This window comes from Lepisosteus oculatus, chromosome 29 (genome assembly GCF_040954835.1).
Source record: "Lepisosteus oculatus isolate fLepOcu1 chromosome 29, fLepOcu1.hap2, whole genome shotgun sequence".
NCBI lineage: Eukaryota > Metazoa > Chordata > Actinopteri > Semionotiformes > Lepisosteidae > Lepisosteus > Lepisosteus oculatus.
In genome coordinates, this window is record NC_090724.1 from 2,560,308 (window position 1) to 2,583,611 (window position 23,304).

Sequence of the window (23,304 nt, forward strand, 5' to 3'; positions counted from 1 at the left end):
TTGTGTATATGAAACTGTAAAAATCCAATTTTAAAAAGCAGTAGGCATATGATGAGTGCTTTCTTTTACTATTTCGTATGAGGGTTTTTTCTATAGTCGGCTAAAAGTCAGCCTCATAAATACAAAATATAAAATTATTTGATTGCAAATGTAGTGTTTGCTCTGAACAAACAGCTCCATATATACACGTGTATCTGAATGACTGTCTTTAGGTAGATACCAAAGCTACAACTGCATTCTTCCACCAGCTACAGCTGTGCCTCATTGCTGTGGGGAAAAAGTGTAAAACTAAATGAATTTAATGGACTCGGTGGAACTGAGCCTGCGCTGCACCTCACTACCAGTGCTAGCAACAGCTATTACTACAGACAACCAGCAGAGGACAGTCATGCATAAGAAATTTTAGATTCACATCTACAACACAAGCTTGTAGTTATAAAAATGGAAACACCTGGGTAAATAAGTGAACCCAGGTATACTGAAAGCAAGGACTGTGTTGTCCAAGTGGCTGAAATGGGTCTTCATTATTTGAAGTGACCATAAAAGATGCAGGCAATTATTAAAGTCAGAAGAAGGGAAAGACAATGAGGGTGTATTAGTAGGGCAACTTCTGACTTCAGCCTTTTATAGTGAGATACAAACTCAACATAAGTTGCACTTCTGAGAACAGCCAGTCAGGCAGTATGCCACAAGGGACAGATGAAACTGGATGTGCACTGTGTGAGAGCGAGCTGTGTTTTTGCTTGCTGCATCTTTGCTAAAGTATTTGAATGAGCAGAGGGAGAAGAATTCAAGGTTTTCCCATCCATGTCCAGGAAAGAGCCGAGGGGGGAAGATTCTGGAATGTAGCTACAAGCTTTTGTTGGTGTATAGACTCCGTTATCCCTAGAACTGCATTCATGTGGAAATCAATCAACATCTGCTCATCCCATTATCGGTGAACAAGACATACACACACAAACCACATCAAGCAAATTGTTTCAGCTTTCTACTCTCGGTGAACAGAAAGATAGTCTGTTGTGGTCTTGAAGCAGTCTTACCCATCCCTGAAGGATTAAACTGTTTTGGAAAAGGGATAATTTACAGCCCACTTTCTCTCCAGAGAAGGAGCTGTCTAAGTGAAATCATTTTTTTTTAACTTGAAAATGTGCATGAACATTGAATTCCTGTATATTCTGTGTACTGTAGGTCTTTGATAATTCCTGCAGTTGTAGTTCCAGTAAATGTTTTCATTTAAAGTTGTTTTTTTCCCCCAAAAACGTTTGAAGCTTTTCTCCCAGATCCAGAATCTGCATTATTTAAGTATAAATCCTCTTTTAAAAACTCAAAATGATGCACAATCAGGTCATAAAATTTTGCAGATATAGTCAAAGTACATTTGTCAGAAACATAAAACTAAGAATTAGCCTTGGAAAAATCAGGTTTGGGGAGAACAAGTAAAAGTATAGCAACTTCCTGCCCTGAAATTTCAACAAATAAAGGTCTGTTTAGAACTTCTGTGACTTACTCTACAGCAGAAGGTGTGTTAGTAGTTACTAGATGGGGGTCTAATGAACTTGAGCTCAGATTTCTGCACCAAAAACTATGTGACCGTTCCCCTTGAAATGTTCAAGGACGATGAGAAGATTCTTGAATTGCGGAGTATTTTCCAGAGGTACGCATCTCACAACGGTTTCAACAAGTGTCACAGGCAGGCAGTGGTGATGTCAGGCACTGAGGTATAAAGACCAGCGAGGAGCTGGGAGCCCTCTCACTTGGAATCCACCAGCAACAGCTGGGACTCCTGTCCAGCTTGGACTCTAGCCCCTCCGAGCTGTGCGGACAATCTGTCCACTCACTGCTGGGACTTGATCTTGTTCTCGTGATTTTTCCTTTTCTCAAATACAAAAGGAGCACCCAGAGGACCAGCTACAGTATGTGGAAAATCCTGCTATTCCTTTCTGCTCTCATTTCTCGATGGCACTATGGTTGCGGTCAGCTAGCGTCAGGAAGAGGTATGCTTCTTCATTCATTCCTTTATTTAATTCCTTTATTCTTCTAGTAAGAATATATCAGTAGGGTTAGCGATATTAAAAATTAGAGTACTTCGTATGATCAACAAAGATCTTTTAAAAGTAACGTACAAGCAGTAATAGTTATGGTTTCTTAAAGAAAAATGACCATATTACATTTACTAATCTGAACATATTTATGGTAGGTACATTTATTATAATAAACTCACTCTAGGTAAATTTAATAAGGCCAGTGCTTTTTAATCAGTAGATCAGTTGTGAGAAAGATGTAACATATATCTTATCATAAACACCACAAGTGATGTGAGTTCTTTCTGAACAGCCCTTTAAACCTTGTGAATGTGATGACTGAACAACAAACCATTTACTGTATTAAAATGACTCAGATTAACCTTCTTTATTTTTAGCTCAATGCATTATTGTTTGAATATACTTCTTTTTAATTACCAACAGCATTAGTAGCACAGTTCATGTAAATGCTTTTTTTATGTAAGCATGAACATTTATGATATAACTTCTTATGTTTAAAAAGAGCTCATTGTATATGGAGAGAAACCTGCAGCATGCTCATCTGCATCTGAACTATGAAATAAAGCTTTCTGTGGTTGCTGAGTTCTGTAAATATTAAGGAAACATGCCAGTATAAGTCAAGACAGATTATCAAGACTTAGTGCAAAGCACCAGGTTGTAGTTATGTTGGAGAAAAATGTACATTTGCTTTAAGTAAACTTAATTATTTTTTTATTTTTCTACTACTTTTGAACTTGAATACACCTACAAGTTACTGTCATATGACATGCACAAGGAGCATAATTCTGAAAAAGTCTGAATAACAGAACTATTGAAAAGGACCTTCAAGTCAAACTATTGTAAAGATCCAGATAAATGTGATAAATTTAAAAAAGTCCTTTCCGCAAAGTTTTCCAAGCAGCTCTCCTGCTCCACAGTTTAAAAAAAAAACTCAAATGAAGGTTTTAGAATAAAAATAAAATGTTATTAGTCCACAATGAAACCCCAGGGACAGTCAAATTCATAAGGGCAAGCTTGGCATCTGAAAAAATGAATTCTTTCTGCTCCTGAAGGACAGGTGAAGTCTTCGGGAATATGACCTTTGAAAATTCAGGATGCAGAGAGATGAGTGGGAAGAGCCGTTTCTGTGGAATTTAAAAAGAAAATAACGTGATGTTTTTGTTGGAAACAGCACACTTCCTTCTCTCACAGCCCACAGGAGTGGTATTAATAACATGTCAGGAGACCAGTGTCCGTGAACAGACACCACTTGCGCCCTCACAGCTGGGGGCACACGAGACTCCCAGGCCTGCGATCTCTGGTCCCTGCAGTGGCTGCATTGCACAAACTGCATCAATCATGGTGCTTTTAAGTAAGCAGGGTATCGATCATTAGACACATACACAGCAGAAAGGTCGCAAACTAGAAGCTATTCAGCCATTTTAGTTAATTTGGTTACAAATCCAGTCACGACACATGCTTCAACAACATGGCCAGGTATCTTGTTCCATTCTCCCACAACTCTTTGGGTAAGGAAACGCCTCTTGTTCTCAGGTTTTAATGCACTTCCCATCTGGTGTAGTCCTCTAGGGTCCTCTGGTTCGTTAATAATGAAGATGTCCACTGGGTGGTCAGTAGCCTCTGAAGACTTTTAAAAACTTAAATCAAGTCCCTTTGTGGTCTTTTCTATTCAAGACTAGAAGTGTGGGAGACACTTCTAGTGTATTTAGTGTATTTAGTGTCTAAAGAAACAACATGTTTATCACACAATTGCAGTATGATATTGAATTGCTTTTGAAATATGTGCTTACAGGCAGTATAGAACTCTAAGGGCAACTCCAGTCTCTTTTCAAGAGCCATGGAGAGAGTGCACTCATACAGGTATCTTTGCAAGAGTCTACATGCTTGTCAAAATCAATAACCCGAATGTTGCACGCATCATGCAATATAGACAAGTCTATAAATACCACAACTTTGAAGATACTGTAACACATTCCAGGTTGACTGAAAAGTAAAATAAAAAGTCATTTAAGTAAACGACGCCCTCCACATTATCAAAACGAATTAGAGACACGCAGCACAATCTCATTCTTTTACTGACCTACAGCATTCCCAGGACAGCGCTCAATGTAGAGAGCGATTACATTACAGGAACTGTGGTTGATGTCATGTAAATAAGAAACGTGAGTCAATCAGCGGTAACGTCTAAAACAGTCCGTTTGAGGATCCATACGATCTATCGCATCATCGGTACCCGCTGAACAGATCTGTAACGTTTGTGCAAGTCGCGAGTCCAGCCGGGGATGCTCCGTTGTAGCCTGCATACTGAATCATCGTCCTGCGTTCACACACACTCGAGACGTGGCGTCAGAATACCGCCACACGATCTTATTTTCTCAGAAATATGCGCCATCGCCTTCCATCATCAAAAGGGAGAAGCAGCAGGAGAGCAAGGGGAGCAGTAAAAATGACGAATGAGCAGGCCGCTGCAGATCCCTGCTCCGAACATCTGCAGAGTACATCCATTCGTGTTAGTCTTGGACTCAGATCCACCTCGGAGCTGCCAAGGACGTCAAAACCATATTTCAGTTTCCCACGTGCCCAAGAGACTGCACTCGGAGCTCGGCTGCCTTGTGGAGTAATTGCGTTGTCAGAATTGTTTTATTCAGAAATGAAAACGGCCTCATACGTATGAACGGATTCGGGGTCTCTTGCATGAAGATACAGTATTTCACCTGCCTCTGAACTACAAAAGAAATCTTTGTTACCTGCAATACACTTTTCCGCCTGGATTGTGACATACATAATGACATTTGTGATCTCATTAATGGATTTCGTGAGGGAGCTGTTAAGAGTGTTAGGTTGTGCCAAGTTGATCCTGACATAGCTGAGTGCAGGTCTGTTAAGACTCTTGATTTTTAGTCTACACTATTCCTTCACTCCCCGAGGAATCGAGTTCTGAAAACACACTCGTTTATAGCAGCAGTTAAAAAGGAAGGACACTTTAGATGCCCTGAAGATTTGGGAAAGAAGGAGAATGTTACTTTTTGATTTACTATCTTTTACCAAAAGGTGCAGCTTCAGGAACTGAACTCAAGCGGAGCAACAGATTACAGTTAACACTGTATTTTAATAAACCACTGTTCCATAAAATCTAATTTATTAGGATGTTTTAAGCCCATTCATTGTCTTTTGAACGATTTCTTTCAGTAAAGGATTTACAAAAGAAAACTCTTCAAATATCTCCTAAACATGGGGCAGAATCCAGTAAAGAGCGTGGGATTGTAAAGCTATTTAACACGACAGAGTAATTGCTGCAAATCATCTGTTGCATTTATAATAGAAATAATGGTACATAATAAGTTGGCATTCCCAAATACCTTTGTACCATTATTACTTGTAAATTGATGATAGCTAGAACAGTAGTTATCTTTTTAGAAATCTGATAAGCCATCTCAAAGCTGCACTGCACTAACGGTGCTGGTGATCGTTCACTAGTCTGTTTTTTAATTTTTTCTAGAAAGTGATACCATCAATCAGATCAAAGGCACCAATCAGGCTCTGGCAGAGATTAAAGAGCTGCTGAAGCAACAGGTGAGCAGCGCACTGGAGAAAGATGCTGAGCACTTGAGCCAGTAACGGGCAAAAGCAAAGTTAACAGCAGCCGACACTGTTAATGAAACAGAACTGGCATAGCCTGGCGCAAATAGCTACACATACAAATGGGACACCTGGGATTACATTGGCATGGACAGCAAGAGTATACTACAGCGTGTGAGCTGTTCTGCTGCTTAGAAACGTACTGCAGGCGAGCTGGTGGGTAACAGCGATGTCTTTAGCTGCCTCTAGTTTATCATCGCAGAATGAGTTCCTGTTGGCCCCATCTGTACCAGCGCCACAGTGCAGTTTTCATGCAACCATTCCTCAGCAAGACACCTAACTTCACAAGTGCCACGTGCAGTATAGGACAAATCAGTTCAATAAGAATCAGGTTTTTTTCCCCTAAGGAGAAACATTCTTATGTACATGGAAAGTACACAAAGCGTTCATAAGCAGTTGAACGTCCAGATACATCCAGGGTGTAGACCTGCCCTGAGGCTCCAGTGATCTAGTTAGGGAATATTTCCAAGACTGACAACTTAATAGCTTGTAGGAACCAAATCTCTGATCGATTTGGGAACTGGGGATCGCTCACAGAAAGAAACCTCCTTTCTTGACCTTCCCAAATCTGACTCATCTTGGCATCTTATTTTTCAGCTGAAAGAAATCGTGTTCCTGAAGAATGCCGTGATGGAGTGTGAGGCGTGTGGTGAGTGCAAGCCCAATAGAGGTCCCCTGGCCGCACGAGTGACTGCAAGCCGACAGCACTCCCATCACCTGGGAGCCCAGTCAGAGTGGGCTGGGTCTGGCACGGTCCTGGGTGACAGAGGTCAAAGGCAAATCCCCAGGGAAGCACTCCAGTTAGACATGGTATTAGGGAGACCAGTAGGTGTTGCTCTTCTCCCCTGTTGGGCTAGGTGCTGAGGACATCAGAAGCTGACATTCTTACTGCTGCAGAAATTCCAAGCCAAGTCGCTGAGCCACAATATAACAAGGTCCCACCTACACTGTCAGCACTGCAGATCCAGAGGCAATCTAAACCTGACAGTACTTCAATAACAGGTTTTATCTGGATCGTCTTAAGCACCAATTTTCACTGGTTAAATGGGTTTTATATATCCTTTGAAGTATTCTGTCAGTAAAACAGTAGTGATTACTAACATTTTCCAGTTCTTTTCTGGACTCTTGCTATTCATCCTGCCATGACTGCGAAGGTGAAAGATCTGATTTTAATTGTAATGTTTCCTAGGCAGAAAAGAGTTATTAGAAACTGTGTAATGTATACGACTTTTACATTACATCAATATCCGTGAGAGTTTGTGCTTTTTCACGTGATAAAACACGGTCCACTCAATTCACAGCAAAGCTCCCTTCATCGCATTGAGCTGCAGCTGTGATCTATATCAGACTGAGGCGCCTCTATAACATCTATATGGGCAGAAGTGTGGTTCACTGCAGGCAGCAGGGTGCCGCAGCGGTTACCCTGGCCGATTTGTGGCACTGTCCTGGGGTGCTGTCGTGTGCTCATGTGCGTTTGCTCTGGTTCTCCAGTTCCCCCTATACTACACCAGTAGGATACTTTCCCAGAACCCCACGACTCAGAACAGGAAGACTCGAGATGGTGCCTCATCCCATTTCGTCGGGAGCGACTTCAATGGGCAGGGGCTCCTGCCGAGCTAGGACGGAGGTTGGACACGTACTGCAACGCTCGTTTCCCTGCAGGCATGCGCAGCGACAGAGTGGATCCCCCAGAGCCCCAGCCCTCCTGCCTGCCCAGTCCCTGCCACCCTGGGGTGACGTGTACGGAGACCGCGCGGGGCGTCAAGTGTGGGCCGTGTCCTGGAGGGACGACGGGGAACGGGACGCACTGCACGGACGTCGACGAGGTGAGTCGCCCTCATCGCGTTGCACGTCCTCTTCCACGAAGACCCCCCCCCGGATCGCACGGCCTTCACAGCAGCACAGCGTTCACACCCACCCTACTGCACCCTGGAGATCACTCCACGGCCCGGGGCTCACGGCACTAACGAGCAGATGGTTACAGGCTCTGGTCAGCTTACACCTGGGCCACGTGGCACTCAGGACTGAACACGAGAGCAAACGGCTCGCGCTGCAGGAGGCCTCTGCAGGAGACAGGCGGATTAAATAGACGACGGAATCCCGTCTGTAAGCGTTGCAACCGGAGCACGCTGGGTTAGAGATGCTGCATGCCCTGACTGCCCTCCCGTGCTGCTCTGGTGCCCGCAGTGTGCTCAGGAGCCCTGCCACCCCGAGGTGCGCTGCATCAACACCTTCCCCGGCTTCCGCTGCGACCCCTGCCCCGCCGGGTACTCCGGACCGACTCCGCAGGGCGTCGGCCTGTCCTACGCCAGGGCCAACAAACAGGTAGGAGATTCCAGCCGGACGCCTGCTCTGCTCTTTCAGCTCCCACGGGCCTGCAGGGACCTTCCCTGGGGCTCCAGTCCCACTCGTCAAGGGCTCCAGGCCGCTCTCAGGATTCAGATGTCAGGTCAGACACGGTCAGATCAGGATTCACAGCGTGACGGGCTGTATCGCACGCGAGAACCAGCAGCTGCAGGACACTGGCCCCCTTTTTTTTAATCAAATAAGAACACATCTGGGATTTAGGCACTTCTAATTTGTGCTCATTTGGTTTAGCGTGCCTAAAGAATCTGTGCTATTTATTGATTTATGACGAATCAGTTCTTGCTTAAAGGTGCTTTTCTTGCAGCACACAGCTTTATAGCGTGTTTGAGACGTCTCTGGTCTCAGCACTCTTCCAGCCCCTGTTCTTTTCTCATCATCGTCTTTTAGGCTGTAGCTAATGAAATCCATCCATCCATTTTCTTACGGCTCTATCCAATTCAAGGTCGTGGGGGAGCTGGAGCCTCTCCCAGCAAGCAACGGGCACAAGGCAGGATACACCCTGGATGGGACGCCAGTCCATCACAGGGAACACACACACTCACACCAGGGCCACTTTTTCCAGAGAATTAAGCTACAGTGCTGGTATGTTTGGGAAGAAACCCATGTGAAAATGGGGAGAACACACGAACTCCTCGTAATTCCTGCCCCTGGCACTGAACACAGGATATAACCACAGAGCCGCTCTCCGCCCCTGATAAAAGGCAATAGAAATGTACGCAAAATGCGCGAAAAACATTTAAAAAAGCTTCAATGCAACGCACGTTCAAAGTAAATCGTTTGTGAACAAACCATTGCGAGACTTATTTAAACGTCGAAAAAACAAAATCGTCAACCTCAAGATTCAACAAATAAAACAGTTAAACAAACCAGTCTACGATTAATAATGAGAGAAAACCTCACATTATGAATAAAAGAGGTGCAGTGGTACTTACGACACTTTAAAACAAATGGCTTTTAAAACGGACTTACCTGGAGTAGAAAGGACCGAAGATAGTTGTGCAGTCAGGACGTCGCTGTGGGTGCGTGGCTCGTACATTTTCCACTCTTTCACTGACACGCGAACAACGTTTTCACATTGTGCATGCAACTATTACACATTTTATTATTTGGCAACATATACTGGTAGGTTAATTGGCTTCTATGAGAAATGGAGGCTGGTGTTTGTGTGCCCTGTGCTGGACTGGCGTCGCGTCACAGGTGTATCCTGCCCGTTGCTTGCCGGGACGGGTTCCGGCTCCCCCGAGGAGCGCTTAGAAAATGGGAGCAGTGCCTCAGTGTCTTACACCAGAAGGCACCCCCATTAACGCCATTTCTAGGGGAAATTATTATTATTTTTAATTCACGCGTTTTTCAGTCGTGCGGTAACTTGCAGGATCGCATTTGAGTTGTAAATCGAGAGGGACCCGAACACAAGCTGTAGATGAGACGCTATAGGTGGGGTGTGTGGGTCTCCGTAAAACTATAAACAAACGTTAGGGGAGGAATTTTTCACTGGCGCTAGTAAGAAAACGACCGCAAGAAAAAAACAAACATTTTAAAGAGCCTTGCTCATCTGAACAGTGGATTGATGATGAGAATGACTCATGTGATTGACAAAAATCCGAAAGGGTTTTCTTAAATACGGGCAAACCTGAATTAAATTAATGTCCCTCACTTTGCGCCTTTTAAAGGAAAAGGAAGTAATATTTCTATTCTGTGCGCGGACCATGTGGCGTTTTTTAGGACTAAGCTAGATTTCATCTCAGTAATAGTATTTCTGTATTTAGCCTTCCCATCTGTCTTGGCACAATGTAGAAATTCTAAAAAAGTGCCATTGAAAACTAACATTTTTAGTTGCTGACTGGCCCTGCACATGAGAACTAAGCCTGTACCCACACTCTCATGGCAGTAAGTCAGTCTCAGTAAACCAGTGCTCCAGCCACACAGCAGCTTTCTTCGTTAAATAATTAGGTGGACAAATTCCCAAACAAATATTACAACAGTGCCAACAGTGAGGTCAGCAGAGCAATTTCACACACCAGAACAGGAAGCTCAGCCTGGTAACAGAGCTTCCCAGACCAGGCCCTCTTGTCACCAGCATCTGCTGGTTATTATTCAAGCTGGGCGCTCAACTGCTTCATGTAACCCCCAATGAACAAATCATTTCATCGATTAGACCTCGTCCATTGTTTTCTGCTCCTAAAATGTTGCATTACTTACGAAAATTCAGCAGTGATTTAGAAATATTTCTAATCCTTGCAGAGCTGAAGCAGTTAAAGATGTCTAGTTAGTACAGTTATAGTTAAACCTGGCATTCAATTAAATAATCTGTCGGAATAAAAGCCGTCAGAAACTGGTGTCTCCAACACCTGTACTGGGAAGATATTGAAGGTATGAAGCAATGATGTGAATGTTGATTGACCAAGGATTTTCAGGAAAGGGGTCGAGGTTGATAATAGATCAGAGAGCAGACAAGGACAATGTCCAAATAGAGGTTAGAAAAGGGAAACAAATTAAATCTCACCCTGTATTTAATGTGTGTCTCAAGAGAATAATACATCTATGGAAATTTACCAATGTCGAAAGACGTTTCAAGAATCCGAAATTGAAGAACAGGGCGCTTGATTTTTTGGAATTTTCTGCTTTGGCTGTGGCCTTCTTAGAAGAAAAGCGCAAACATGAAATAGGGAACGATCGAAAGTATTTAGACTTGGCTACAGACTGAACCTGAGTACAGACTCTGTAACGCGTCCTTCCGGATCAGCAGCGAGCGTTTGGCCTCCCCCTCGCGCTGACGCCGGGGAGAGTCCCGCCCCGCGCGCTCAGCGGCCTCTGCTCTGTCCCTCCGCAGGTCTGCAGAGATGTCAATGAATGCGGAGGCCCTGCCAACGGCGGCTGTGTGGCAAACTCCATCTGCATCAACACGCCGGTGAAGTACAGTGCCGTGTCTTCTCACGCCTCACAGAGGATAGCTTTCCCACTGCCCGGGCCTGTCACACACGGTGCTCTCAGGGCACGCAGGCTTGAGGGAACAGTCAGCTGCAAATACTACATGAACACCCTCACCATGTGGTCAAAACTGCCATAATCAGGAGTCCTGCAGGTGGCTCAAAACAAATGACATCCTTTAGCCAGCACCAAACGTATTCTGTTTTGTGGTCCTGAGATGGCCCTGGCTGCTTAACTTTTGTTCATGCATCAGAACAGTTCTGATTCTGCAGATCATTCAAACTGGAATATTATCATTTGTTTAGTGTTGTGGCGGCAGTTTAAACCTAGGGGTTCACACACTTCGTTTCATCCATAAATACAGTAAGAAGTGAGCAGTTAGATTGCCAAAATACGTAAACTAAATCCCTTAATTTACTCTCGCTCTGATCAATTATTTCCATCTCTCTGCCTTTAAGAGAGCCTTTAAGCCCCGTAAGGAAATTCTATGCATGAATCTGACACTACAGCTGTAGATGAGCTGCCTTTTGTCCGGCAGGGGTCATTCCGGTGTGGGTCCTGCAAGCCTGGATTCGTGGGTGACCAGCGGCGTGGCTGCCGGCCGGACGGGTCATGTGGCAGCGGTCAGCCAAGCCCTTGTCACAGAAATGCTGAGTGTGCCGTCCACCGGGATGGGACTGCCACGTGTGCTGTAAGATGGGTCGCCGATCGTCAAACTGTCATGGATTAATTGACAATTCCAGTCCAGACATCCCGAGGGCACGTGACCTTTCAAAACCATAACCAAGTCAGCAGCAGAGACTCCTGGGAAAGCTGAGGCTGCTGCTGGAAGAGCTGGTAGTGGAACCAGTAGGGGGCGCTCACCCTGCTTCTGTGTGGGTCCTAATGCCCCAGTATAGTGATGAGGACACTATACTGTAAAAAGGCGCCGACCTTCGGATGAGACGTAAAACCGAGGTCTTGACTCTCCATGGTCATTAATAATTCCAAGACATTTCTCGAAAAGAGTAGGGGTGTCACCCCGGGGTCCTGGTCAAATTTCCCCCTGGTCTTTACCCATCATGGCCTCCTAATATAATCCCCATCTCTGAACTGGCTTCATCACTCTCCTCCCCCACTGAGAGCTGGTGTGTGGGGAGTGTTCTGGTGCACTCTGGCTGCCGTTGCATCATCCAGGTGGGGCTACACATTGGGGATGGAGGGGATCCCCCTTACCTGTAAAACGCTTTGAGAGGAGCGTCCAGAAAAGTGCTATATAAGTGTAAGCCATTATTATTATTAATTAAGTTACTTGCATGGGTTGGGCCAGGAGGTGGCTAGAGGCCAGTATTTAGGACTTGATTTGACCATGAGGCTGCAGTTAATGGCGCAAAAACCCTTCAATATGAGGTCACATCCTAATCACAGATTTTAATAATAATAATAAATGTCATCACCGTGATTTAGATTCTCCACCTTCATCCTCCTTTCCCTGCTGCTGGGACATCTGGCTTCTCTTTTTTCCTCGATACAGGAATTGTCTGCAAATTTGCACAAAGTAATTGAAGTATTTTTTTAATGCCAGTGTGGAGTTGGATGGGCGGGCAATGGGTACATCTGTGGGCCTGACATCGATATTGATGGCTTTCCTGATGAAACCCTGGAGTGCTCAGAACGAAACTGTCAAAAGGTAAGTTTTTTGTAGATAATACTCTTTCAGTTGAGGACAGAATGGGCTGCCTTTCCTTAAAACCAATGATGCAATTATTAAGGTTCTCTGAAGAGAATACATTTGTTACAAGTACCTATAATATGAATATAATATACCCCCTGGAGCAGAGGACAACCAGAGTTCCTGCATCAGAATGGCAATATATATTTTTTGACATATGGGATGAGAAGGTTGATTTGGGGCTTTTAGAAAGTTTTAGAAATTTGCAGGATAAATCTACAAACGTCCTGCCAAGTTTAAATTGTTGTGGGTGGCGTAGTGGTCTGCACTGCTGCCTCCCAGAACTGGACTCACCTGGGGTCCTATCTGTGTGGAGTTTGTATGTTCTCCCTGTTTTCACATGGGTTTCCATCCACAGTCCAAAGACATGCTGGTACAGTAGGTTAATTGGCCCTAGGAGGGAGTGTGCACGTGTCTGTGTGTGTTCTGTGATGGACTGGCGTCCCTTCCAGGGTGTATCCTGCCCTGTGCCTGTGGCTTCCTGGGATAGATTCTGCGACTCCCCCCCGACCCTGAATTTGATGAAGAGATGAGTTAAAACACGGTGAAAAGACATTGATGAACTGGGAGGAATACACTCTGGTCCGTTTACTGACATTTATCTGTTGGTAACCTGCTCTGATACAGCCTCGGAGGTGAGAGTTTCCTATTACTGTGCCCTTCAGGATAACTGCCTGACAGTTCCCAATTCTGGCCAAGAGGACGCAGACAGCGATGGGATGGGAGATGCCTGTGATGAAGATGCAGATGGTGATGGCATCTTAAATACAGAGGTCAGTGTGTGAGGCCCGGAAAGCAACAGTCTGTAAATGCATAGGAATGCCTCTTATTATACAGCCATGCTGCGCTATGTAATTCCGAACAGAGCAGCCATAAAAATGTTCCTCCAGTACCGCTTTGCTCGTCCTTCACTGATTAACACAGCCTCTTCTCTTCTACCACTGACAGGATAACTGTGTGCTGGTGCCCAACGTCAACCAGAGGAATGCGGACCACGACGACTTCGGAGACGCCTGTGACAACTGCCGCCTCATCATCAACAACGACCAGAAAGACACGGATGGGGACGGGAAAGGAGATGCTTGTGATGATGACATGGATGGCGATGGTGAGACTCGGTCTTCCTCATTCCACACTGGAGGGCCCGAGCTTACCGATGAATCAAAACTGCCAACACTCATTTGATTAACCCCCAGTCCCTGCAAAAAGCAGCACTGAAAATGTTTTTTTAAATATTAGATAGATGAGACGTGTATTATCTGCGTTTTCAGTATTTTTTTAGCATTCATGGCAAAAACTGAGCTTTCACGAGAGTCTTACTAGTCAGATGATCAGCAATCTGCAGTTCCAAATTTGAGAGAATGGATAGAAAAGATGCTGATGATTCCAAACTAATAAAGTAACGCATGGTTATTGAAACTAGGGTGTACGACAACGTACAACTGTACAGTATGTTTCAGCCGGAGACTGTTTAAATAAAGACCATCACCTGCACGTGACCCTGCGGGGCTGGTTTTACAGGAATCCGCAATGCCCAGGACAACTGCCCCAGGGTGCCCAACACTGACCAGAGGGACAGGGACGGAGACAATGTAGGGGACGCATGTGACAGCTGCCCCTATGTCAGAAACCCCGATCAGGTGTGTCTGGATTTCACACTGTGAAGTACATTTGCCTGCATTGAATAGCTGTTTTATGTATGCAATAGTTTACTTCATCCTTAATGATGGTTTTGTCATGCATTGATGGTCAAAGTGACTTCTAATGTTTTCTTCTACTGCTTAATTTATACTGGTGTTAATGTGAACACTTTAGGGGGTCAATTAATGAGAGAAAGCGAGTTTGTCTCCAGCTGCCCCAAAGACTCTCTGTTTTGTTTCCTCAGATGGACATTGATAACGACCTAATAGGAGACCCTTGTGATACAAACAAGGACAGGTAACTGCAAATAGGGCACGTCGTTGTTTTTTAACCTAAATTTGCAATGGCCAGATGTTTTGCTTTTTTATGCTGAAGAATATTGAGATTTTTGCCTAACTGATCTGCTTGGCTTATCCCTACTAGTATAGCAGGATAAGGTTTGCGTGTGTCTTCTAAAAAGGTACAGCTGCCTGTTGTTTTTCTCACTCTTAGGTCCACAGAGTGAACAGCAGAGGACAAATGAAGTTGTCAGCCTTGCCCCTGACAGTTCCAGCACACAGGCACACTGCGAGTTTCACTCTGGTTCAGTGAGACTGGGATGCCACTGCCCACGCAATACCACTTAATCCTGGCATTTCTAGTCCAGTAGCACCCATGCTGATTCATCCCAGTCTTTGGATAGAGCCGGGCTGTCTGCAGTCCAAACAAGTGCTTTTCCTGGCCAAGCCCATTGGGAAACCCACTAGTGCAGACATCCTGAACATGGTCCGTGCTCTTGTTTTTCCTAGTGATTTAAACATAACCTGCTTAGTCCAGTGTTGCTCAGCTTGTGGCTATGGCTTTCTGTCTAGTCCAAGGCCAGTCAGTGTTCGGGGAGACTTTGTTGTGCTCAACAAAGGAGTGTGAGAATGAAAAGCTTTTGCCTCGTTTCTTGTGCCCTCATCTAGAAGGGTAATTCCACAATTGCCCCAGCTTTCTTATCCGTGCTGTGTGACCCCCGAGCTGTTTGCAAGGTGGTCCAGCACCCCAATCTGTCTTCTTGCTCCTTTCCCCGGGCAGCGATGGAGACGGACACCAGGACTCGCGGGACAATTGCCCGGCTGTCATCAACAGTTCCCAGCTGGACACTGACCGGGACGGAGTGGGAGACGAGTGTGACGACGATGACGATAATGACAGCATTCCTGACCTCCTCCCTCCAGGGCCGGACAACTGCCGGCTCATCCCCAACCCGCTCCAGGAGGATTCTGATGGTGAGCCAGTCTGCTTCCCCGACTCCCAGTAGGCCAGGGAAAGGGCAAAGGACAGGCACGCCTGCATTCAATCCCTTTTCCTCTTTCAATGCATCAATAGACTACCAATCTGAGCTACAGTACATTTATTACAAATGGTCTCTACTATAGCCACAAACTTACCTTGCTTTAAAACAAAACCTTTGCCTCCCTATTTCCTCCAATGTTCATTTTCTAATCTCTACATGAAATCCAGGGTCACAGTGTGGGGCTTGGGCCGGAGCCTAATCCCGCAAGCAAAGGGCGCAAGGCAGGGTACATCCTAGGTGGGACGCCAGTCCACTGCAGGGCACACACAGACACACACACACCAGGGCAAGTTTTCCCAAAAGCCATTTAACCTGCCAGTAATGTCATTGGACGGTGGGAGGAAACTGGAGCACCCACTGGAAAGCGACAGGAACATGGAAGACCATGCAAACTCCACGCAGATAGCAGGCTGGTTGTTGGGAACCCGGGTCCCCAGCCCTACAAGGCAGTAATGCCAACCACTGCGCTACCATGCCATTCTTCCTCCACCACCATGAATAAATCGGCACTACGATTCACCCCAGTCCGCCATGAGAGCAGCATGCTGTCCCACTGCACGTTTTGAGCAGGGTCGTGTTCCCCGCTGCTCCCGCAGGAGACGGAATCGGGAACGCCTGCGAGCACGACTTTGACAACGACACGGTGATCGACATCATCGACGTGTGCCCGGAGAACGCCGAGGTCACGCTGACCGATTTCCGGGCCTACCAGACCGTGGTGCTGGACCCCGAGGGTGACGCCCAGATCGACCCCAACTGGGTGGTCCTCAATCAGGTCTGGGCTCATTTTCAAACATACATGCCGTGTTGCATTCCAGCTTCTGATTTGACTGCTCCCAAACCACAAGGAAAAGCCTGACCCAGAAAGCCCTTCCTTGAAAGGACCTGCAGTGTGTTCCTTAAAATACCTTAAATTTTGACATGTATTATCAGGCAGGGAGAGGCTATGGATTGGGTAAGGGTGAACGTCATCACTTGAAAGGAGCCGGTTATAATGTTTGAGTGAATCCCAGGAAATGGGCTTACTTTCTTTTTCCTGATGTCTTTTGGGACCGAGGTGCAAGGAAAAAGAGGTATCGGCACATTGCCTCTTAAAAAAAAACATCCAACTCAGAGATGAAACACCTGCCAGGCGGTATTCTCTCAGGGGGTCTAAGTCTTTTTTCTGCTTTGGCAGGGGAGAGAAATCGTTCAGACCATGAACAGTGACCCTGGACTAGCTGTTGGTAAGATGAAAAGATTTCCGTCTGCCATCAGAGTGATTGCAAATGAGTGGAGGCCTAACTTGATGATCTAGAAAAAAAAACGTTGATGAAATTGTATAGCTCGCAGTTTCTGGCACATTGCAGTCAGATGCCTGTGTCCCCTTCAGCAAAGCTAATTTGATGCCTTTCACACATATATACTGGACACTGGCTCACACAGACTGCATCGCTCAAGTGTACCAAAGCCTGGTATTGGAGTTACACTGTGGTGAATAAAGAGGCGCACGAGCACTAGTAACTGCACTCTCCCTCCTGCAGGCTACACTGCTTTCAATGGCGTGGATTTCGAAGGAACCTTCCATGTGAACACGGTGACGGATGACGACTACGCGGGATTCATATTCGGGTACCAGGACAGCTCCAGCTTCTACGTGGTGATGTGGAAGCAGGTGGAGCAGATCTACTGGCAGGCCAACCCTTTCCGTGCTGTGGCCGAGCCGGGAATTCAGCTTAAGGCAAGTCCCTCAACTGTGCTGGCCGCCCGAAAAGAGCACCTCGTTGTGGCTCCCAGGTTTCAAAAAGCGCTCTTGCCTTCACTGTACGTTTCCATGTATACGCTGAACTTTACTAAACTGTGAAAACACCAGGTACTGTAACGGGTTTGGAGGCCACATCCAGGAACATTTACCATGACAAATCACGTTACAACAGGCTGGTTTAGGAAAGCTCAGGGAAAGCACGAATTGTATTTTGTATTGTATTCCTCATTGTATTTTGGACTAGCTTCACTAATGACTCATTTAGGACAAATAGGCTCATCGAAAGAGAGATCAATGGTGAACAGCTGAGTCAGGTTTCTCTGCTGGCTTCATTACAAGCTTACTGTTGTGAATTTATTTTTTTTTAACACAAAGGCTCACTGTACAATAGAATAGAATAGAATATGAAATTCTTAAAGTTTTTAATTGCTGTAGGAGCTCTGCTGTGGATCATGGTCTACCACTTGTGTCATTACTCAGGCCTTCACTCACTGGCTGTCCCACATTTGGAGGATGTTTGTTTTCCTTGAAGCCAGAGGTACCTGATAGGGTCAATATAGGATCCACACACCCCTGCCAGGCTGAAGAGATGCTCTTCTCCCAAACACCGAAGCTCAGATCAGCCCCCTTCAGCTCCGTTGCGCGGGATGTGTTACCCGGAGGTCTCCCAGAGAACGGAGAATGCACTCTTCTCCTTGCTGAGCCGTGGAATTCCATCAGAGGAGGCCAGCAGAAGAAGAGCGTTTCACTCCTCAGAAATGACATCCCTTGACTGCACCAGATGGAGCAAGAAAATCTGGCACGGAGCTCAAGACTAGAAGACGAAGATGCCAGATGTTCACTGTGGGCCGGTATCTCGGGAGAGAACACCTGCTCATCCCTCCAGGAAGCGTGTGGACCCCACATCGTGCACTTCTGGGTGTACGGGCGGCCGTCTTCCCTGCCCGCCAGGGACGGTCTGTGACTGATTTTTCAGACCCGTTGTGTTTCCTTGCGTTTTCTCAGGCGGTGAAGTCAAACACGGGCCCCGGCGAGAACCTGCGGAACGCGCTGTGGCACACGGGGCACACCGAGGGCCAGGCGAAACTGCTGTGGAAAGACGCCCGCAATGTGGGCTGGAAGGACAAGACCTCGTACCGCTGGTTCCTGCAGCACAGGCCTCAGGACGGCTACATCAGGTGGGCGGGGGGGGGGGGGGCGTTTGCTGGGACTTCTCTGGCTTCTTATGATCTGTTCTTATACGCCGCAAAAAAAAAATTTTAAAATGATCCAGTTTTTCAAAATGGACAAAAAATCCAAACTAAATGCTGCAAATGCATGTTAAATAAGAAAAAAATGGACAACAAATGAAGCATATCATCGTACTCACGAATGCCACACTTGTGGAACAAGGTCATTACAGGATAAGTGCACTTGTATCAGTCCAGACATATTGACAACATACTGATAACATGTCATCTTGTTGTAAGCCATGTGAGGCTTTATGTTTATTTCAGGTGTGAGCCTGGTCAGTACCTGGATGGGAGACCTCCTAGGAAAAAACTAAGGTTGCTGCTGGAAGAGGTGTTAGTGGGGCCAGCAGGGGGCGCTCACCCTGCGGTCCATGTGGGTCCTAATGCCCCAGTATAGTGACGGGGACACTATACTGTAAACATGCGCCGTCCTTCGGATGAGACGTAAAACCGAGGTCCTGACTCTCGTGTCATTAAAAATCCCAGGGCGCTTCTCGAAAAGAGTAGGGGTGTAACCCCGGTGTCCTGGCCAAATTTCCAATTGGCCCTTACCAATCATGGCCTCCTAATAATCCCCCTCTATGAATTGGCTACATTACTCTGCTCTCCTCCCCACTGATAGCTGGTGTGTGGTGAGCGTTCTGGCGCACTATGGCTGCCATCGCATCATCCAGGTGGGGCTGCACATTGGTGGTGGTGGAGGGGAGTCCCCATTACCTGTAAAGCGCTTTGAGTGGAGTGTCCAGAAAAGCGCTATATAAGTGTAAGCAATTATTATTATTATTATTATTATTTTCCTTTGAGCGTGATTTCAAAGGGGAAACATGCTCCCCCTGCTGGATGTCGGGAGGCTGAGCACAGCAGACAGCCCGCATCTAGACGCCAGGAGCTGACGTGACTCTCCCGTCTCCTGACTGCTCTCAGGGTGCGGTTTTACGAAGGCCCGGAGATGGTCGCGGACACAGGGATCATCATAGACACCACCATGAGGGGCGGGCGGCTCGGCGTCTTCTGCTTTTCCCAGGAGAACATCATCTGGGCCAATCTGCGCTACCGCTGCAACGGTACGTACGATTTCCAGCTGCTTTCCCCCGGCACAGCCCTTCTCACCACATAGCTCCTGGTGAAATACTGCTACTAGCAAAGCAAAGCAAACCTGAACCCCTCTGTCAAATATACAGCACTCAGCAGGAAAGTACAGGGACAGTCTGCCAAGGACAGGACAGCTCTTGCCCTGGGTACCACTACGTACTATTCTTTGTACCGCAGCGTGATGGTACCACTCCAGAAATTGCTCCTATTGCTCGGTGAAAGCAAAAGATGATTTTTCCACAGGACTTTACAGAATTGTCATAGAAGATATTGTGTAATACCAATAACGTTCGGGACCCCCAAGTATCAGGGGCTCATTTCCAGTTGCTGACCTCAGAAACGCTGGATTTTTCTCTCCAGATACCCTCCCCGAGGACTTCGACCCATACAGGACACAACAGAGCCAGTTCCCGATCTAGCTGCAGGTCCACCTCGCTACCCAAAAGCAAAGATAAAGGCAACACATTTTCATTCATCCTTTAGTGAGCAATGTTGCTTGTCTCCACTCCCCGTTTCCTGAAGGGATTTGAACACACAGGGACAGTCATCCGTTTCTCTCATCAAGTCGATACATCATAGCTTTTTATGTAAATTACTGGTATGCAATAAAATGCAGGAAAGAAGTGGAGCATTGTTCATAGGTGGTGTGTGTGTGTCAAAAAAACATTTCTCTGAGAAAGATTTTGGATGACTTATTTCTTGGACCAAGTAGCAACAGGTCTGAAAACATATCATACTGTTGTAATCCTCTTGTTATGTTACCTAGCTTGGGTGTTTATTTCAAACTGCTTGTACTGTATGTTGCTACATTTGCCTGTATTTGAACTGTCACTATGTTTGAACCACAGTATCATGAATAGTATTCTTTTTAGTATTTTTATACTGTGTAACAATTTAGCAGAGAACAGAGTCATGGGCTAAATCTTAAAAAATCTTTTCTTTGGAAAAATAGCAGAAATGTTTATTAAGTGGGACTTCTAATATAAAAAGCTGGACGTATACTGTACATCTCCTTCACTTAATTAGTTCTTTCCATTTTATATATATTCTAAGCATCAAAACAAACCCCTCTAAACTAAGCATGTATGTTTTCAGAAAATAAAATATATAGATGTTGCATACTGAATAATGTTTTTTAGACCAGTGATTAATTGATCGATCATGACTAATCACGGTACACGGCTGACTTTTACTGTTCCATTAATCATCTCATTAAAATTGATTGGATGCTGGTGATCTTAAGCTGTGATATTTATAAGACTGTAAATCAAGAATAAACAGAAAGAATCAATATTTCCCATTTATCAATGTAATAACCCCTTCATGCTATTCTCATCTGTAGAGCTAGCTAAATCCTCTTCATCAGTGAATCCTGGTTTTGTGTGGACCACCTGACGCTGTCCTTGGGGAGGTACAAGCCTGGTAGTCTGTGCAGAAGTATCCGGTCGCCACAGAATTCCTCTTGTAGCAAATAAATAATGCCAAACTGTAATAATATGATATCTGTAAAAAAAGAGAAAAGTAAAAATGACTTTTGACTTCCAGCCAAACCACTGGAAGACATACCTGTACTGTTAAGGGGACCACAGTGAAATTTAAAGGTTAAAACAGATGCAAAGAAAACACTTTTTAAAAATAAGTTATTGATCACGGCAGTTACACTGTGTCTTATACATAGATGTTGTGCAACTTTAGGTTGCAAGTCGCTTAACAAATTATCGCGTGCAGTGATGGCCCATATCTGCTGCAGGGCATTCATCAGAGTAATGTGATTGAAGGATCCTGGTCAGGGGCACAACAGTAGGATCCCATCTGAACCCAGGACCTGCCAGTGCAGAATCCCGAGCCCTGCTGCTGGTGTGCAGAGCTCTTGGCCATGTTGTTGCACAGCTGAGGGACATCCTACTGCAGGATGCACTGCATTGCACTGGACACTAGACCACCAAGGTCAGGGGTCAGGATCACATTCTCTGAAAACAGGGCTGTACAAACTGTGAAGCCTGATACCCCCAGTGTGGCCTCTCCTGCGCCCCTTCATCGAGCTGCCGAGTTCTGTTAAACTAACGATGATAAATCCTGAACCTGTAACATGATTATGTGGGAAAGCAGATGGCAGAAACAGAGAAATATAGCCCCTAATAACGGGGAAGGCCGGCTTAACTGCCATGTGTCCTTCCTGATTATCCTGCTACTCCAGCCAGAGCCTAAATTTACACCATCATGACAGGTCACGCTGTAAAAGTCACCACCGCCACAGTAACTCGTAACTGCTTCTTATGAGAGAACAAGGTTTTAATATGTCATACTACTCAAAAACATGTTCATACTGGGAGCACTGGTGCTGAATTTCTGATATTAGGGGAAGGGCACCACCTACCGGTCCACCAGCACAACAGTTTCTTTTTACATTGTGAAAATTATAAGGGAATCAGCACACCTAGCAGCACAAAATATGACACAAATTAACAGAAAGAATTAACTTTCTGTTGCTTTTCATTTGGAAATGTTATTTTCACCGAATAGCTAAAAAAACGCAACAGGAGAAAAACCCTAAGAAAACCATGATTTTTTCCCATCATTTTATTATATTTCATTTACAAATAGTAATGCAAAGATACAAAGACAGAAGCCTTCACACAACAAAAATATTTAAAAATGTACTGTTTCAGATCAAGCGTTCACATTGTTTCTGAGTTAGCACACATCTATAGCCCACTTCGATTTTCCCCCATATTTTTTTCATTTTATTTTTTTAATATAAAAAGCACAATAAATAAAACCAGACATTTTAAAGGGCCAGCTCTCCAAAACTAACTTGGGATCATGGAGCTGTGTGACTGAATGTAAGTTTTTGCATATTTAGCGAGAAATGATTGTACAGATCCTGTCATAGTGTTGTGAACCGCTGTTGGACACACATGCATTGTCAGACGCAGAAAACTAGGTTATTTTACATTTTTAGCTGCCATGTATGAGAAACAACTGATGGAACAGTCAGATCTCATTTAATGCTTAAGTTAGAGGAGTTTTTTTCTACATCTGTGGATCATTCCGATTTATTTATCTCACCTGCGTTTTTCTGTTGTTTTTTTTTGCATTTCTGATTTGCATATCCTATTATATGTGGATTGCTGGGACTAATTTGAAAAAGCAGCACCATCTGAAAAGATTGATGCAACTTAGGTCACACCTCCCTGTTCCTTCTGGGGGAAGCATTTCCCTGTGGGACAATGCTATGCAACCTAACAGAAAACCATGGCTTCCTGAACTGTGTGCAACCCCCTGCCACCAAATCCCTCAATCGGTAGTGCTTAAGCAGTCTTTTCAGACATAACAGTGGTGGCTTGGAACTGTGGTCAATCTAGTGTAAGAGGATACGCGACGTGGGTGGAATTAACAGAGAAACGCAGATGACACATGACTCTCATAGTCCCTATTCTGCACGTAAACAATTCAGTCGCAGTGATTTCAGTGTCGTTCACATTATAACCCCCAACATATAAAACCTTACACTTAATGGTGAAAAAAGGACTAAATAATCTGTCCAAATTTCCCTGGAGTAAACATTCTTCATTTCCCCTCGTTGT

The 23,304-nt window shown here is 45.2% G+C and overlaps 2 protein-coding genes across 5 annotated transcripts in view; one reads left to right on the top strand and one right to left on the bottom strand.

Annotated features, from left to right (window-relative positions):
• The first annotated feature begins 60 nt into the window (after window positions 1–60).
• comp (cartilage oligomeric matrix protein) lies at window positions 61–20,953 on the top strand. Of its 2 annotated transcripts, XM_015365399.2 has the most exons (19): window positions 61–1,994; window positions 5,542–5,615; window positions 6,279–6,330; window positions 7,344–7,507; window positions 7,869–8,006; window positions 10,879–10,956; window positions 11,515–11,667; window positions 12,541–12,645; window positions 13,353–13,460; window positions 13,636–13,795; window positions 14,209–14,327; window positions 14,573–14,625; window positions 15,388–15,581; window positions 16,246–16,424; window positions 16,827–16,875; window positions 17,173–17,369; window positions 18,399–18,571; window positions 19,550–19,689; window positions 20,078–20,953. In XM_015365399.2, the coding sequence occupies exons 1-19, from the start codon at window positions 1,916–1,918 to the stop codon at window positions 20,134–20,136; spliced, it is 2,274 nt and encodes a 757-aa protein (XP_015220885.2). In that variant the 5' UTR covers window positions 61–1,915; the 3' UTR covers window positions 20,137–20,953. The 2 variants fall into 2 exon arrangements, with proteins under 2 accessions (XP_015220885.2, XP_015220886.2); XM_015365400.2 differs by lacking the exons at window positions 18,399–18,571; window positions 19,550–19,689; window positions 20,078–20,953 and adding an exon at window positions 17,874–18,220.
• Window positions 20,954–21,034: 81 nt separating this feature from the next.
• Window positions 21,035–23,304, bottom strand: part of crtc1b (CREB regulated transcription coactivator 1b) — a 43,691-nt gene continuing 41,421 nt past the window's right edge. For all 3 annotated transcript variants that reach the window (XR_011183972.1, XR_011183971.1, XR_011183970.1), the window contains exon 15: window positions 21,035–21,220. The gene's annotated coding sequence lies outside the window, so the exon portion shown is untranslated. The remainder of the gene's footprint in view (window positions 21,221–23,304) is intronic.